Consider the following 18701-nt stretch of genomic DNA (forward strand, 5'->3'; position numbering starts at 1 on the left):
ACCTCTATGTTGCCTAAACTTCTGCCTTCTCTCAAATATCACTTCCTTGGGTAGGCCATTCCTAACCACCTCATTTAAAATCTCAACCTCCCTTACATTCCTATTCCTTCTCATCTTATTTTTCTCCGTTGAACTTACTAACATAGTATGGATTTTACTTAGTCACCCCCTACCCTCAAAAGCTCCAGTGGAACAGGCATTTTTGTGTTTTGTTTGCTGCTGTATCCCCAGTACCCAGAAAGTACCTGTGACTACAGTGCCTGTTAACTCTGCACTTTCCATAGTGAAATGTACATTCCTAAGTCTCTTACAGGGCAGCCACTGATACATGTGGTCTCGAACAACAAAAATTGCACCAAAATATTAATGAATTTCATAAATCCCTGAATGAAGGATATAAATTTTGTTCCCTTATCCACTTTGGGATTATTTTAAAACTTTATTGTGTATTAATGGGTTTGAAAAAAAAAAAGCCTAAGAAGTTAGGACAGAAAAAGGATAAATTTCAAGTCTGTCAGTGTGTTTCTATATAACAAGAAACAAAGGATTGTAACTGCTCCCTTTGTCCATATCCTAGTCAGATGAACCATCAGTGGCTTCTGTTTCCATCTCTATAGCAGGAGCTGCAAACCTTTCCAGAGTGCCCTCTGCATTCATTTAAGCAACAGTAATTCTAACATAACTTTGAATGGGGAATGGTGATTGTCTCCCATTTGGCAGATGATACTGGAGCTCAGAATTGCCAAAGATAAGTATCTTATTCAAAGTTTCATAGGAAATGACAGGGGCAGGATCTAAATTCATATAAATTTAAGTTCGAAGCACACTCTTTCCAGTATGCAACAGTGCTATTTTAGAGGCCATTAAAATAATACTGTTTATTATTTTTACATTATGACTCATAAGAGAAAAAGGTATTTCTGCTTCCAGGGGTTATTGCTATTTTCAGAAGAAAAAGAAAATGATTTAATGCATTCTTTGTGGGCTGCCTCTGAGTGACAGGTGGTTATATTCCTATTCTCTTGATTCTACCTCTAAGGACTGGGAATAAAGTTTGTTTTATTATACTGGTAACTTCTCCTCTCCTGAAATTTTAAATGATGATAGTTGTGCCTCTTAATATTCAGCACCTTGGAGATCCATTTTAAGATAAATCTTACAACATTAATTTTGAAAAAGAGTATACTATCAAATAAATGTAATATGGTAAATACGGTAGTTTGAGATTTTTTTTCCCTACCTTGCAATTTCAAAATTTCTCACTTCTGCTAACAAATTGGAAGGGTTCACATTGAGAATACAGAACATTTCATAGACACACGCAAGCTGTAGGGAAATCTAATGAACTCCTCTCTACTTAGAGATGAGAAAATTGGGACCAGGCTAGTCACAAAGACTGTGGGAGCATGGTAATAATTCAAGCCTTGCAAGAGAATCCAAGTCAACCTTCTCAAGAGTGTGACTCTTGTTTACTCTCAGGAGAAAATGGAATGAAGGCAAAAACAGCAGAATATCTTATTTCCAAGAATATTCTAACATCTTATAGTGCTTGGCACAGAGAAGATTCTCAAGATGTCTGAAGAAGCACTTTGCTGACTGAAACAGAATTTTTCTGGGAGCAAAACTTCTATCCACTACTCCTCTCTATGGCTTTAAGAACATTTGGAAGCTACAGTTGGTTGAAAATCGAACATTCTTATTTTACAATTGTTTTAAGCCTATTTCTTCTTTTCATAAGTCTTAAGCCTCCATTAAAATGACCAGTTTCTGCAGCTGTCACTTTTTCTACATCTAAATGAACTCTGATATGATTTGTCTTGATGGCAAATGCAGACATCTGAAAATAAACCTGTTTCATAAAACATCTGAAAAGGCCAATGAAGACATATTCTGCAGACAAACTCTCATGTGTTACCTACCATTTCTAGGAAATACCTCTTATCTGAGGTATTTATAAAGATGCAGGGTTTTTTTTCTTTTTCTTTTTTTTTTTATTCCAAGATTTTATTTAAATTCAGTTTAGTTAACATATACTGTAGTTCCATTTCAGGAGTAGAATTTAGCGATTCCTCATGTACATATAACACCCAGTGCTTATCACAACACATGCCTTCCTTCATCCCCATCACCTATTTAGCCCATCCCCACACCCAGCTCCCCATTTTTTTCTTTTAAGTTTTTTATTTAATTTAATTTAAAATTTTTTTTAAGTAGGCTGCACACTGGGCGTGGAGCCCAACTCCTGGCTTGAACTCATGACCCTGAGATCAAGACCTGAGCCGAGATCAAGAGTCAGATGCTTAACCAACTGAACCACCCAAGAGCCCCAAGTTTTTTATTTTAATTCCAGTATAGTCAACATACAGTGTTATATTAGTTTCAGGTGTACAATGGAGTGACTCAACAAGTCTACACATTATTCAGTGCTCATCATGATAAATGTGTACGCTTAATCCCCTTCATCTATTTCACCCATCCTCCCCACCTCCCCTCTGGTGATCACCGTTTGTTCTCTATAGTTAAGAATCTGTTTCTTGGTTTGTCTCTCTTGTTTTTTTCCCTTTACTTGTTTAGTTTCTTAAATTCCACATAGGAATGAAATCGTATGGTATTTGTCTTTCTCTGACTGACTGACTTTGCTGAGCATTATACTCTCTAGCTCCATCCATGTTGTTGCAAATGGCAAGATTTCATTCTTTTATGGCTGAATAATATTCCATTGTATATATATACCGCATCTTCTTTATCCATTCATCTATCGATGGGCACTTGGGCTGCTTCCATAGTTTGGCTATTATAAATAACGCTGCGATAAACACAGGGATGTCTGTTTTCCTTTGAATGAGTGCTTTTGTATTTTTGGGTAAATACCCAGTAGTGTGATTACTGGATGGTAAGGTAGTTCCATTTTTAACTTTGTGAGGAACCTCCATACTGTTTTCCACAGTGGCTGCGCCAGTTTACATTCCCACCAACAGTGCCGGAGGGCTCCTTTTTCTCCACATCCTTGCCAACACTTGATTTTTGTGTTTTTGCTATTAATATTTTTTAGTCTACATTTTATTTTTGTCTGTTCTACATTCCTTCTACTCTTGTTCAACATACTACCCCCACCTCTCTCCTTTACTAATATTTCTTATGACTTCATGGTTTTGGTGAAGGCTACAGCCAGAATTCCCTGCCCTGGTCAGTTTTGATGTACCATCCATCCTCCATGAGTGTGGCCCGTGGGTGGGTACATGATCCAAACTGGGCCAGTTAAGAGTCTTTACCTGAGATGCTTCAGACTGAAAGCCAGTAGGGAGAGTCTTTTGTTCCTTGTATATTAAACTGGGATGACATAAGAGTTGAACTTCCTGAAAAGTACCCACAGAGGAAGCCATTTGTAATAGGATAGAACCAGACTTAACAGGAAGGGCTGAGACACCAGGACAAAGAATCTTGGAGGTGAAGTCTGCATCTTTAGCTGTATAATTATCTAGATCTCTTCCATCAAATTAAGGTTGCAATTAGTTCCAGTTGGGTTTTTCAGTTGACATTAGAAAGCATCCTTAAATAATCCATATTATAATTAAAAAGAGTTGTCCTCTTTTACAGGTGAAGATGGAGCTGGAAAAACAAGCTTAATAAGAAAAATTCAGGGAATAGAAGAGTACAAGAAAGGAAGAGGGTTGGAATATTTGTACTTAAATGTTCATGATGAAGACAGGGAAGGTAAGTGTCATTTATATGTAAAACAAGTTTCCTGAGGACTTTCTGAGTTACACTGATGCTCATATTAGTCTTTGACTTTTCTTAGTGTATCATTTTTCACTAGGAGTCCTAGTCTGTCATGCTAGTCAGTGAATAGTTCTGTATGAGCATGCTTTTATTGGTTTGGGATTGGGATTCGTAGAGTGATATTTTTTAACATCTTAAGGTATTCTGGTGTGCAGACTAGGTTTCTTGCTGGCCTTGAAGAATCTCAATTCTTCAGTTCATTTCTCCCTCAGAGAGTGGAATAATAGTATCCTAGGGTTCTTTTGTTGACTCCTTTTTCACCTTCTCATTTTTGACACAAAAATGTCATCTACTCCCCTGCTTTTTTCAATATGATCAGCCATTTTTTTCTTGTATACATCACTTGTCTTCTCATTTTTGTGTATAATATCGTGAATATGCATGGCTATCTCTGCTGATAAGAAGAGAGAGAGAGATCCTGATGGTAAGAATAGAAACATGTAATTCATGTTGGTGATTTGGGATTGAGAAATAAGTAGAGGCTGCTGGTGTTCTGTATTGGCAGTTAAATCATTTTCCTGAATGTTTGTTAGGCCTTTATTAAATTGATAGATGTGGCCTACCTAAATAGTTGAACCTTGTCAAAGGAGACCTCTCCTGTGGAGATGCCCTAAGATACCAGGTAGTATTGTTAGTTGGATAATGAAATAACTTAATCCTATTGTCTTGGTAACTTACTTTTTTCTGTTATAGATCAAACAAGATGTAATGTATGGATCTTAGATGGAGACCTGTATCACAAGGGCCTCCTTAAATTTTCACTGGATGCCATTTCTCTGAAGGACACTCTAGTTATGCTGGTTGTGGATATGTCAAAGCCTTGGACTGCTTTGGATTCTCTACAGAAATGGGCAAGTGTTGTTAGAGAACATATTGACAAATTGAAAATTCCTCCTGAAGAAATGAAAGAAATGGAACAAAAGTGTGAGTAGTCTAGAAATACTAATATAGATTTCAAACATCTATTCCTAGCTATCGTAATTGTAGGAATTTTTTACTTTTAATAAGGTTTAATGAAGGATACATAATGTGACTATTGCTTTTGAAATTCAATTTGATGTGCTAGGTTTTAATGTAGTTTTAAATTGGAAACTTATACATAATGGCAGACTCTTTGGTAGAGGTGTCTTTTCTCTTTTGCCGAAAGGCTGTAAATGTTCATTTTGAGAAGTAGGTTTTCAGGATTTAAAAAAAAAAAAAATTGAATCTTTCTTCAGCTGTTCATTTTCAGCACTTTCATTTCTTAATAAGTAGAGCAATCTTATCAACCTTGTCAAAATGAAATGTGCCTCAAAGATGTTAACAACATACAGATGGTAAGCTGGTTTTATGATTTACAAAGTATGTATTTTGGATATACCCATGCAAATTGGAAATTTTCAAGTAAATTATGAAAACGATACAGGTCATTTCTTACAAATTGTAAGCCAGTTGTCACAGTTCTTAATTTCACTGAGAGCCCTTCATTTGCCAATGTTGTACTTTGCTTAAGAAAATATACAGATGAATGCTGCTTTTCGTTATTGTTAGCTGATTATAACTTTTAGGGGAAAATTGATAGCTTACTAGAATTTATATGCTAGGAAATAGTAGAGACTTAGGAGAATGTATGTCCTAAATCCCTGAAAAAAATGTGTAACTGCTTTTAGCCAGTACCTGTGTTTCCCTGTTGGCCATTGTCTGTGGGTCTTTTTTTTCCCCAAAGTTTATACTATAGCACTGGTTCTCAATTTGTGGGTCCTAGGACCCTGTACTGTATCAGTACAGCTGGGAACTTGTCAGAAATACAAGCTGGGAACTTGTCAGAAATACACATTCTTAGGCTCTACCCCAAACTCAATCATTACTCTGGTGCATGCTAAAACTTGAGAACCACTGTTAGATTTCAGCTTCTGATTTGAAGGGTAATAGCTACCAGATCTGCTAGGGTTGAATGCATTTCCCTGTGTTCCTGGAGGAACTGCACTCAACTATTCAAGGCTCCCTCTTCCTTGACCCTATCTAAGTTTAGGACAGTTTTCCTCCTTTATGGCTTTGTATAGAATTCCCTCATATACTGTTTTAATCCTATGCTGTGGATTTGTTTCCAGATGTGTTATTTTGCTTTTAAACATGGAAAGCAGCCTTATGTAGAAATCCTGCATCACTGATTATTTCCTTGAGAATTACTCAAAGAGTAATCATTGAGTCAAAGTATACATTGTTAAGGCTCTTAATACATTCACATTAACTTTTTGTTAAATGGAGGTTTTAACAGACATGCAAATGAGTTCTAAAAATTTATCAGCATTGGTAATATCTCATTAATTCTTACCAGAATTACAGAGTGAATTGCACCTAGATTGCACCTAGGTAAAAAGGAAAAGACCTGAGTAAAGGGTTTAGAGAAAGGAAAGTAATGTTAGAAAGTCATCTAGGTCTGACGTTCATTCATTCATTCACTCATTTATGATTTTATTTATTTGAGAGAGAGAGTGTGAGAGAGCACAAGCAGAGGGAGGGGCAGAGGGAGAGGGAGAAACAGGCTTCCCTGAGCAGGGAGCCCGATGCGGAGCTTGATCCCAGGACCTGAAGGCAGATGCTTAACCCACTGAGCCACCTGGGCACCCGTACGTCTGACTTTGAAATTGTGGAACATTCCCCCCCTCACACACACACCTATTTTTTATCCTCTCAGTGCCTTTTGTGAATTAGAGAATGTAGAGAAGCAAAGCTAGATTGTGACTTACCCAAAGTAGCACAGACAGAACTGGCTTACATTGAACCCCACTCTTTGAAGCCACTCAGTGTTGTACTCTGCCTACTCATAATTAATGTGGGTCTAGTGTTTCTGTCTTTGAAACAGATTTCTCAAACTTTTTGCTTGTTCTCTTACACAAGACTAAGTATAAAGTCTCATAAAATACATATTTAGGTTATGGCAGAAAAAGCTACCTGCTGAAATAAAGCAATTTCTAAACTATGTATTAAATTATTTACTTTGATTTTCAGTGATTAGAGACTTCCAAGAATATGTAGAGCCGGGAGAAGATTTCCCAGCCTCTCCTCAGAGAAGAAATACTGGGTCACAGGAAGACAAAGACGACAGTGTGGTTTTACCTCTGGGTGCGGACACACTTACACATAACTTGGGCATCCCAGTACTAGTAGTTTGCACCAAGGTTAGCTTCCTTCTTAGAGATTCTACTACTGCTATTAACCAAGGATAAACAGCTGTTTTGTTTTCCAGCCTCCTTTTGGAGTTGACACACTAGCTTTCCTAGATATTTTTTCTTAACAAATAGAAATAATAGTTTAAAATATTGAATGATAATCACATGTTGGTTTTGTGATCTTAGTCCTAGTTTCTTTGAAAGAAAACGTTACTTCAAATATTCTGTTCTTGATTGAATTTCATATTCCTAATTTCAGTTAGACTTCATTGTCCAGTCAGTTGAGTAGAAATACTACAGGTAAGATGATAACTTTGGTATTAATTTTTATGAAATACTTTCCACAATAAATTGTGATATACTAATATCCTAATATCAGAAGATTATGCCCTTAAAATAGACTTAAACACCTACCAGCACTCATTATGTAAAGATGATATGCAGTTATTAAGGGCTTTTTATTTATTTACTGAAGAGGTTCTGATAGGATTGCTATTACCAAATTCTGTTAATTTAGTTCCATCACTGTGCACACTTTGTAATAAAATCAGATTCCCCTTAAAAATAATTTCTAAGTCGCAGATCTGTACTTCTGCGACAAATAATGCAACATATGTTAAGAAAAAAGAAAAAGAAGAAAATAGCAGGAGGGGAAGAATGAGGGGGAGTAAGTCAGAGGGGGAAACGAACCATGAGAGACGATGGACTCTGAAAAACAAACTGAGGGTTCTAGAGGGGAGGGGGTGGGGGGATGGGTTAGCCTGGTGATGGGTATTCAAGGGGGCACGTTCTGCATGGAGCACTGGGTGTTATGCACAAACAATGAATCATGGAACATTTCATCAAAAACTAATGATGTAATATATGGTGATTAACATAACAATAAAAAAATAAAAATTAAAAAAAATAATTTCTAGTTCAAGTTCATCTTCTTCCCATTTGGTCTTGAGTAGTATGTCTTTATTGTTTATAGATCCTGGAATATTAAAGAAATGACAGAACATACAAACCTTTTTGAGATCTAAAATTATTAATGTTTTCCGTAACATGTAAAAACTTGCACATGTAATTGAAGGGAGGTATGGCACTTACTCATCTTTGGAATAAAAATGATAAAAAATATTTTTAATCTAGGTTAAGTTTTATTTTAAACTCTACAAAAATTATCAATAACAAAGGGATGGGGGTAGCATTTAAAATAATTAAATCAAAATCTGGTATCTGCTTTTCAAATAGTGATTGTTGTGTAGTTATTACTTATACCTTTTCTCTAAAACTTTTTAAGCTCTCACGCTAGAATCCTTCTGTGTGTGGTTTGTTTTTGTTTTATTTTGTTTGACAGAGAGCTGTTTGTTGGCAGATAATTTCCCTGTTTTACAGCACAACTTGCGTCTTATTAAAACCTCTTATTTTCAAAGGAAAACTGTTAAGCTTAAAGGGACCTGAATTAGTATCAAATGAGTCAGAGTCATAAGATTTTTAAGCCAAAAGAGATTATCTACTGTATTTCACAGACTCTAAGGCAATCATCAGTTTTGTATTAGCTTAGGAGCTTTTCAAATGTGTAGGGGGTATGGGAGAGGTGTCTCAGGACAGAGAAATAATGGCGGTTTAACTCTTCTTAAAGACTCTGGAAAATGAGATTCAGAGAGACTAAGTGTCTTGCCTTAGGTCCAGATGCTCTTATTTCATTTAAATATGTTCCACCAAAAGTATCGTAAGTCAACAATATAATAATTATAAATATCTTTAGTAATTTGAAATAATTACTCTGTTCTATAAAATGGACAAACATGCTATATCATGATTATACAAAGAGACTATGTTGTATGATGTATATATGCATAACAAAAAATTGCATGTCAGATTTGACCTCAAACTAATTTAGGTGTAATGAACATTATTATTAAATGGTTATTTTAAGATTTCATACCTTCAGTTCCAGAAGGTTTTGGTGAAGTAATGGATATCATGTTTATTTTTTTGTAACATTTTTCTGTATTAAGCAGAATTCAGAATCGTCTCATTGACTGTACAGGTGATGCTTCAAAAATAGCTTGTAATTCTCCTTTTTTTTGCTGTTGGTAAAATTGTAGTAAGAGTGAACAAAAGAACCAGAAAAGAAATGAAGGTCACTTCAGAGTTATCAGATACACAGAGGAGCAAAGAGGAAATAGGGAAAGGTGCAGACTCCCAGATGTACAGTGTTTGATAGAACTAGAATAGAGTTTAGAACTTAAAAACTTCGTTTAAGTCAAAAGGAGTTGTTGAGTCAGCAAGTATGAGCAACCATCTGCTTGTCATGTTACTCTTCATTCCTTTATGTACCGAAACTTTCTCTTTGGTGTTTTCAACATTTAATAGAACATGGACATTAATACTTTTTAAGGAAATTATTCCTTAGTCTTGATTCCAACTAAAAGAACCTAGACAGATAAGAGTAATAGATATTCTAATAGTCTGATGTTCAGTCACCATATCAAAGTGGTAGGTTTATGATATTCCCCCACCCAAAACTGTTTAAATCATTATATTTAACTTTGACTAAAGTTAATATTCTTGTTTTTCTTATTTTAACTCAACAGTGTGATGCCATTAGTGTATTGGAGAAAGAACATGACTACAGAGATGAACATTTTGATTTTATTCAGTCACATATCCGGAAGTTTTGTTTACAGTGTATCCTTTTCCTGCATTCATCAGTGCAATGTACCTTACCTGTTTGTTTGCTTTTTTTAATTAATGGAATTAAATTGATGGACTTCAGGAATTCCATAAACTTTTTTCCTCCTGCTTCTGGCTAGAAATTTCATTTTAGCTCCCAAATCATTTATATCTGGGTATTTTGAGCTTTTATAAAAGCAAGTATTGAAATATGTAACTTTGATTTGCTGTGTTTTAAAGGATTATGCCTGAGAAAAATCATTTATCAAGTATCAGTCTTTTTGGAAAATTCTGAGTTGAAATGGTAAACATTCTGATTATAAAGCAGTATTCATTTATTGGGAGCGGTGTTGGGGCAAGATCAATGTTTAGGTTTGTGTATTCCCATTTTTAACATGTTCACTATGTTACCATCTCTACATATAGTCTAATGCAATGGTTTCAAAATCTGGGTGTGCCCAGCTAAGGCTTGCTGAATTGGAACATTTCAAGGTGAAGCTGAAGAATCTCTACTTTTAGAAAAAGCTTTCTGGGTGATTTTGATAATCGCAAGGTTAGAAAACCTATTATAAGGAATCTTGTCTAGGTTGCAAGGATTGGAGGAGCCACTGAATAACATTCACAGCTAAAAGAAGGATAAAATGAGGGTTGTACGTGAATGCTTTTAAGAGAATTTGCTATTGAAAACTTTTTCATAGCTTGAGTGCACTGAGGACAGCTGTTCTCACCCACCCCTCTTGGATTAGAGAGTCTGTGGTTGCATTCCCTAACCAAAGCTTTTGTGTCTGAGAAGTGAAGAAATGATGACATTATCAGTAGGTAGGAATCATAAGTAATATATACATGTTTATAGTGTCCGTAGTTTTTCATTTTCATTAATGGACATTTGATTTAAGGACCACTTACAAGAAGCCTAGCTGAATAATGAATAAGATCACTTGATACTGGCAGGTTCCCTTTCCCCTTTTCTCCTCAGTACTTTGTCCTCTCTGTGGCCCTTTCTTTTTTCCTGTCACATAATGGTTGACTTGGTTGAATTGAAGGGCATTTGTCTACATAAGAGACTTTAAAAAGAAGACAAAAAGTGGGAGTAATTGGGGGCGCCTGGGTGGCTCAGTCGTTAAGCGTTAAGCGTCTGCCTTCAGCTCAGGTCATGATCCCAGGGTCCTGGGATCGAGTCCCGCATCGGGCTCCCTGCTCAGCAGGAAGCCTCCTCTCCCTCTCCCACTCCCCCTGCTTGTGTACCCTCTCTCGCTGTCTGTCCCTTTCTGTCAAATAAATAAGAATCTTAAAAAAAAAAGTGGGAGTAGTTGAAATAGATGTCTGTAGACTTTTTTGTTATCTTTGAAGATTAGCAAATTTGGGAACAAGCTGTCTCTTTAAACATTTATTTAATACTGTTCTTGAAAATGTACATACAGAAATGTAGTCAAGAAGGAGACTGTCCACTGAAATAATTACAGACCTTTAGTACAGCCCACTGTTTTTAAAAGAATACAAACTGAGAAGTCATTTCAAGATAGGCACGTGTGTGTGTGTGTGTGTGTGTGTGTGTGTGTGTGTGTGTGTGTGTGAAGGCAACAGTTCAAAATCATTTATTTATTTTTATTATTATGTTAATCACCATACATTACATCATTAGTTTTTGATGTGTTATTTATTTATTTTAAGATTTTATTTATTTGTCAGAGAAAGAGAGCACAAGGACCCCAGGATCATGACCTGAGCCGAAGGCAGCCGCTTAAAATCATCTTTAAGTTTTTTAAATGTTAGTTTTAACTAATGCAGATTTTTCAGCTATATCATAAGTTGGTTCTCATGAGAAAAGATCACTCCTTAATGAAAAGTTCACACAGTTTTTACTTAAAATGATGTTTCTATCAAGTTACGTTTTCTGAGAAGTCCTATTGAGCAAAACCACTTTTAGATTCATAATCTTCAGTTCATGCACTAATAAATAGGAGAATCCCAATCCCGAAGTAGAAGTTTGACCATTCCCAGCCTTTCCCCTTGGTCTGAGTTGTCATCTCAGGACACAGTGGGCAGTGCTAGAGTGTGGTCCTTAGCAGTGGCCATAGCATTTCTGATAGTCACTCTGACCACATCATTTGTCAGTAGTCACATTGCCCGTTTTCCACAGGCCTCTCTTGATCTTTGGATCTACCATATCATTTGGTAGGATCTGCCTTAATTAACACATCCTCTGGTGAGGTTGTTACCTCAAGTTTTGTTCTTCAATGAAATCAACTTTTGCCTTGAATCATGCTGTACCTGTTGGTTCATCTCTCTTCAGTAGGTCTCCTGAGCTTTGCTCCTGAAGTTCTAATTCCTGGGGCTAGTGAAAACCACAAGAGATACTAGTATACACCTTGTTTTTTTTTTAAACGCAGCAAAATAGTTGTTGATAAATAATATCCCTCTTTTGTGAAGTTAGGAAGGTTAAAAACAAAGCCAATTACCTCTTCTTGTGCTTTAAATGAGGAGGTAGTAGCAGTATCAGTATCATTAAATTTACCTTTACTTTCTTGGCTTAATGAGACTTTTGCCCTCCGAAATGAAGTTGATAATGCAAAGATAGTTTTATTTGCATTTTAGCCTATATGTATTTTATACTTTTGAAATTCTTTTCTCTTTTAATTTTTTTATTGTACTTTTGAAATTCTTGACTACCCTATAATTACCTTTCGGAATTATTTTTGAAACTGCTGTGCATATAACTGTTAAGCTAAGAACACAGAATTTTATGGTACCTGTTCATGGAATTTGTCCAAAAGTTTCTTTAACAGTATTATTCAGATGGTGCAGCGCTTATTTACACTTCAGTAAAAGAAAACAAAAATATAGATTTAGTATATAAATATATCGTTCAGAAACTGTATGGATTTCCCTATAAGATTCCTGCTGTTGTTGTGGAAAAAGATGCAGTATTTATGTAAGTATCCTCTTCAGTGTATTATTTTATTGTGTGTTATTGCTGCAATTTGATGGTGAATCCTCGGGTTTTGGTTATGAGGTGAGACCAGTAGACCTTTCCACGATGAGTAGGTGAGAATCTCTTCTAGATTGTTTTATTTATAACCTGCTGTGATCCATTTATCTTTGCCTGTTAGATTTATTGCTGGCCTGAGCCCCGTTTGGAAAGCCTTGCTATTATATATAGCTAAACCGTTGAGGGCATATATCAGTGTATTTACTTACTTTTTGATTGATACTCATTTATTGATTGGGTTTGATACATAAAGGACCAAGTATATAATCTAGACATGCTTTCAAAAAGTTACGTGAATACACTGAGAGGTGGTAATAATTAACCAGACACCCCCCCCCCCGGAAAGAACCCCCAAACTGTGCATTTTTAAAATCAGGAAGATTAAGAACCTTTTTAAGTAGTAATTAGTAAACTATAACTTGAGCATTATAATAAAAAAGCTGATTAGTTTTGGGGTTTTTTTTCATCTTTTTATTGTTATGTTAATAGGGTTTTTTTAAGATTTTATTTATTTATTTGAGATAGTGCCAGCGAGCACAAGCAGGATAGGGGGAAGGGTGGGGGGGAGGGGCAGAGGGCGAGAAGAGGCGGACTCCCCACTGATCTGGGACGGAGCTCCATCCCAGGACTCCCATGATCATGACCTGCCAAAGGCAGATGCTTAACCCATTGATCCACCCAATCTAATAAATAAAAGCTTACTAGTTTTTCATAATTGGTCAGATTTGTTCCCTTTAATATGATCATGGATTTAATGAAGGAATGACTTTATAAATGCTTAAGATTTATTATATGCATTTCTTTCCAGTCCAGCAGGGTGGGATAATGATAAGAAAATAGGAATATTACATGAAAATTTTCAAACATTAAAAGCAGAAGATAATTTTGAAGACATTATAACTAAACCACCTGTCCGAAAGGTAACAGTTTTAGTATATATAGTCTCAATATTTAGCCTTTTAAATTGAGGGGGCAGTCCATAATTTTAAGATTATAGTTAGAAAGGTAAAGGGGTCCTTTCCTATCAAGGGGTTTTCTAAGTATAATTTGGGTGTTGCTAATGTCAATTCAAAATAAAAATCTGTTATCAAAGTATAAACCAGCTGTTCAGTTACTGAATTCTTACTTAGCCTTTGACATATTTATATTAGAAAATATTAGTGTGGATTCCATAGTCTAATGGAAATAATGAATTGGTAGGAGTGAATGTTTGGATCTTGAAGAGTAGGTTGAAGCTGTGAACTTTCCATCCTAGAACTCAGCCAAAAGCCAAGAAAATATAGGTAGAATAATTGTGTTAGCTTCTATCTGTTGAGGTAGATCTGGAGTCTTCTCCACAGTCACTAGTTACCCATGCTAGCCCACAGCTATCCAGGAGCTTCCGGTTTAAACTGTTATATGGCATTCTTATGCCTATTTAATCTGCTTCCAGAAAGTACTCTTCTTTCACATATTTTGATTTCATGTTAAGTAATATGTCATGTTCTATAGTTAGATGTTACAGATGTTTCTAGAAAGTTGTATAAAAAGAAGCATTTACATATAGTACTTCTCAGTGACTTTTAAGTGGACATGCTTTAGGAAAAATAATTTTTATTTAACATAAAATAAGAGTCTTACTTAAAAATCCAAACATAAAAAAAAAAAATCCAAACATTGATATTGAGCATCTGTCTTCTGTTTGTGGGTAATTAGAAAAAAGAAAGTTAGTGACAAATGAAAAATCAGTTGGCATGGTATTTGGTTTGGATGTCTATTAAAAGAAGTGCAGACATCAGGGGGGAAAAAAATCAACAGTTTTTCCCATTCTCTTTTACCAACAAAATTGTGCTGTAACTTGTCTTTTTTTCATCCCACTAATACCTCCTGGGCCACTGTTTAGGCACTACGTGCTAAATAGGACGATGATGCAGTAGTAAATCAGTGCACATGCCAGTGCTCAAGTGCTGATAAGTGCTGTGGCTATAAAGCCCAGTGAGGGAGGGTGGGGGAGAGCGGGGGGGGGGGGGGGGGGAGGGTTACTGTTTTAGGAGTGGTTAGGGAATGGCTCTGATAAGAAGGGAGAGTGTTGCATGCTGAGGGAGCAGAAAGTGCACCTGCCCTGAGGCAGGAATGTAGAAGGAGGGCAAAGAGGCTGGAAAAAAGTGAAGAGGAGGGCCAGATTGATAGGACATGGAAGGCGGAGTTAAGATCTTGTGGGGCCTTCTCATGCAGTTGGAGTCAGGACTTTGAATTTCATTGAGTGGGATGGAAAGCGCCTGGAGGGGGAGTTGAGCAGAGGAGTGATGTAATCTGCTTGACCTTCTGAAAGGATCACTCTGGCTGCTGGTGGAAAATAGCCCCATAGCGTGCATCGTACAGAAATAGTAGAAGCAGGAGATGGCTGCTGCTTCTTTTTGCCTAATTACTCAGCAGGTAGAAGAGCCATTATATTTTTATTTCAGAGAAACCCGGGGCAAGTTGCTTTTCACTCACCTGGGGTATTATTCGCCCTTTTAAAACACCTAACTGTTGGTTAACAGAAGCATGATAATTATACCTATTGACTCTAAGGTTGTGCTGTCCAATACCATAGCTACTAGTCGCGTATGGCTTTTAAACACATATTAAGTAAAACTAAATAAAATTAAATTTTCAGCACCTGAGTCACAGTAGCCACATTTCTTTTTCTTTTTTTTGAGAGATAGGGTGCACGGCGGGGGAGGGCAGAGGGAAAGGGAGAGAGAATCTCAGGCAGGCTCCATGCTCAGCGCAGAGCTGGATGCAGGGCTCAGTCTCCCAACCCCAAGATCACAACCTGAGCTGAAGTCAGGACTCAGATGCTTAACTGACTGAGTTACCCAGGCGCACGATAATGGGAGCATCTGTTTCCTTCCTTTCCAGCTTCTAGAGGCTGCTTGCAACGATAGTAGCCACATTTCAGATGCTCAATAGCTACAGGTGGCTGGTGGCTACGGTATTGGACAGGGCAGCCATCAAACATTCACACTATTGCAGATGGTTATTGGACAGCTCTGCTGTAGGGGCTTGGGTCGGGCAGTTCACTTGTGTAAATATAGGTAGTGTTTGTATTGAATTTTTTTTAAATTAGTCTCATCTAGAGAGTATGTTATTAATGGTTTTAGCATAATATATTAGACTTGCTCATTTATGCATTGCTCATTTCAGTTTGTACATGAGAAGGAAATTGTGGCAGAAGATGACCAAGTGTTTCTTATGAAGCTACAGGTATGAAATTATATCAGAAGCAGATTTAGTATGGTTAATGGGTAAACTGTTCTTACATATTTTTTAAAATACAGCAATACATGCTCTGAGTGTCTAACCTAGAACTCTTGTGTTTTTCAGTCCCTTTTAGCAAAGCAACCACCAACTGCAGCTGGAAGGCCTGTGGTCAGTATTGCAGATTTTGACAGAATTATTAAAGTGCCATACATTATTGGTTTGGTTCCCTTTTTTCTTAATTGTATACATGTCTCCTGTGGGTGTGCTTTGATACAAACTTGAATTAAAAATTCTTCTGGAATTTGTGACATTTTAAACTTCACTCCTTTTTAGAATATTTAAATCCTAAAGATCCATTTTGCCTTGTTTGTCATGCATGAGTTACTGTGTGGAACCATTTTTATATGGTTCCTTACCATTTATATAAATTCTTAAACAACAGCCCTGTGAGGCAGGTACAACCAGCCCCATTCTGCAGGTGGGGAAACGGAGGCTTTGGAGGACCTTATAGTTTGCCTGAGATTTTACAGCTAGTAGGATGCAAGTCCAGATTGGAACTCAGATCTGACTCCCATGCTTATACTCGTAATCACACCCCGTTATTCAATATGTTCTTTTCCCATTGAAGGGGAATTTGTATTCTAAAATGTGATGGGTCTCTTGGTATTTTCTGATAATGAGGACACAATTGCTAAACCTGCAATGGCTTGCAGTGTAAATGTACCAGTAGAACAGATGGGGGATAGTTAAAAAGTAATTTCTTTTTATAATAACTTTGGTGAAGTTGGAAGTTTCCTGCTTTGATAGTTATGGCTTTCCTATTTTTACATAGGATGCCTCACCAAGAGTCCCAGGAGGCTCCCCTCGAACACCAAACCGATCTGTGTCATCCAATGTTGCCAGCGTGTCACCCATCCCTGCAGGGTCAAAAAAAATTGATCCAAACATGAAAGGTACATTTCTCTCTTTCCCTAGAGAAAACAACCCAATACATTCCACACTAAAAAGAAATCTACCTAGCTTCCCGCCTTTTTTCCATAGCTGTTTACATTTTTGTGCAATAGCTTCTAACCTTTGTCTCTAACCTATAATCTCATAGTTAATCAGACTTCAAACTGTTTTCTAGTATAGCCTTACTATATCATATCTATGGTGTGAGCTTTATGAAAGTTTTGTGTTATATTTAAACTTCTCCTAAGATAGGTCATTGAAGAAATTCATGTTAATAGGTTATCTGCAGTTAACATAAAGAGAAAAGCTATATGCATAATAGCTATTTCAGTAGGAATAATTGCCATAAGTGGGATTAGTAGGTGAGAGTTTGTACATTTTTATGCCTTTTGATAATATGTTTCAAATGGCTTATTCAGTTTACAAGTCATCAACATCGAGTGTTGCAATTTTGCCACAACCTAATCAGCATTCTTTAAATACTAGTAAGAGCTTTGTCCCTGGTATTTCCTTTCTTTTTGTTTATTTCTCTTCTGTGAATTGTTTCTTGTTATCCTTTACCTATTTATCTCTTGGAACTGGTTTTCACACAGGATTAGGTAGCTTTTTGTAATACTTGAGGCAAACATTTCTCAACAGTTATTTTTGAAGAAACTTTTTCAGAAAGGACGTATAGTAGCATCTAACATCTGTTTTAAATGCTTTTGGTTTTTTAAAAATAACATTCTAATTTTTTAATAATTATCTTACACTCCTAAAGTTTACTCATATTTTGTTTTATACATGAATAGATTAGAGATAAGTTACCCAGGCTCAAAAGATCAAACTAGACTTGAATTTGGAATACACAGCTCTTAAATTTTAAATATTAATTGCTCTCTGTGTGTGATTACTATAATAATAATGTATAGAAGAATCTAATGTTTTGAGTGAAAGTTTTTTGGTTTTTGTTTTTTTAATAGCTGGAGCTACAAGTGAAGGTGTCCTGGCAAATTTCTTCAATAGTTTGCTGAGTAAAAAGACTGGCTCTCCAGGAGGCCCCGGTGTTGGCAGTGGTAGCCCTGGAGGTGGGGCTGGAGCTGGAAGCAGTGGTTTACCACCATCTGCCAAGAAATCAGGTAATGTTCCTAGAGCTTTTTTTTAATAGCTTTATTGAGATAAAATTTACATACCATGAAGTTCACTCATTTAAAGTATAAATTCAGTATTGTAGTATTTTTACAGTTATGCAAACCATCATAATCTAATTTTGAAACATTTTAATAATGTTTTCAAGGTCCATCCACATTGTAGCATGTATCATTATTTCTTATTACTGAATAAAATTCCATTGTACAGGTATGCCACATTTTGTCTACTCATCAGTTGATGGACATTTAGATTGTTTCCATTTTTGGCCATTATCAATAGACCCACTGTGAACATGTGTTTTTGACAGATGTTTGACAAATGACATATGTTTTCATTTCTCTTGGGTATATACCCAGGAGTGGAATTGTTGGGTCATGTGGTAACTCTATGTTTAAAGTTTTTGAAGAACGGCCAAAGTGTTTTGCAAAACGCTGCACCATTTTATATTTCCAGCAACAGGGAATGAGGGTCCCATTTTCTCCACATCCTCTCCGACATTTGTTTTTGTCCATCTTTTTGATTAGAGCCATCCTAGTGACTGTGAAGTCATATCTCATTGTGGTTTTGATTTGCATATCCTTGGTGGCTAATGATGTTGAGAATCTTTTCATCTATTTATTGACCATTTGTAGATCTTTGGAGAAATGTCTGTTCAAGTCCTTTGCCCATTTTTAAGTTGGGGTGTCTTTTTATTGTTGAATTTAAGTGTTCTTTATATATTCTGTGTCCTAGACCCTTGTCAGATGTAGGATTTGCAGATGTTTTCTCCCCTTGTGTTGGTTGTCCTTTCACTTCTTGATGGTGTTCTC

At 36.4% G+C, this 18701-nt stretch overlaps 1 protein-coding gene across 1 annotated transcript in view; it reads left to right on the top strand.

Moving 5' to 3' along the window:
* The window catches only part of DYNC1LI1 (dynein cytoplasmic 1 light intermediate chain 1), a 50233-nt gene that overhangs the window by 23839 nt on the left and 7693 nt on the right, over positions 1–18701 (top strand). Inside the window, exons 3-12 of the mRNA XM_027583173.2 lie at positions 3598–3714; positions 4474–4704; positions 6772–6941; positions 9518–9611; positions 12393–12528; positions 13394–13505; positions 15754–15813; positions 15934–15978; positions 16643–16763; positions 17724–17879. Coding sequence (XP_027438974.1) covers positions 3598–3714; positions 4474–4704; positions 6772–6941; positions 9518–9611; positions 12393–12528; positions 13394–13505; positions 15754–15813; positions 15934–15978; positions 16643–16763; positions 17724–17879 — 1242 coding nt within the window. The remainder of the gene's footprint in view (positions 1–3597; positions 3715–4473; positions 4705–6771; positions 6942–9517; positions 9612–12392; positions 12529–13393; positions 13506–15753; positions 15814–15933; positions 15979–16642; positions 16764–17723; positions 17880–18701) is intronic.

The sequence above is a fragment of the Zalophus californianus genome, chromosome 1 (assembly GCF_009762305.2).
Source record: "Zalophus californianus isolate mZalCal1 chromosome 1, mZalCal1.pri.v2, whole genome shotgun sequence".
Classification (NCBI taxonomy): domain Eukaryota; kingdom Metazoa; phylum Chordata; class Mammalia; order Carnivora; family Otariidae; genus Zalophus; species Zalophus californianus.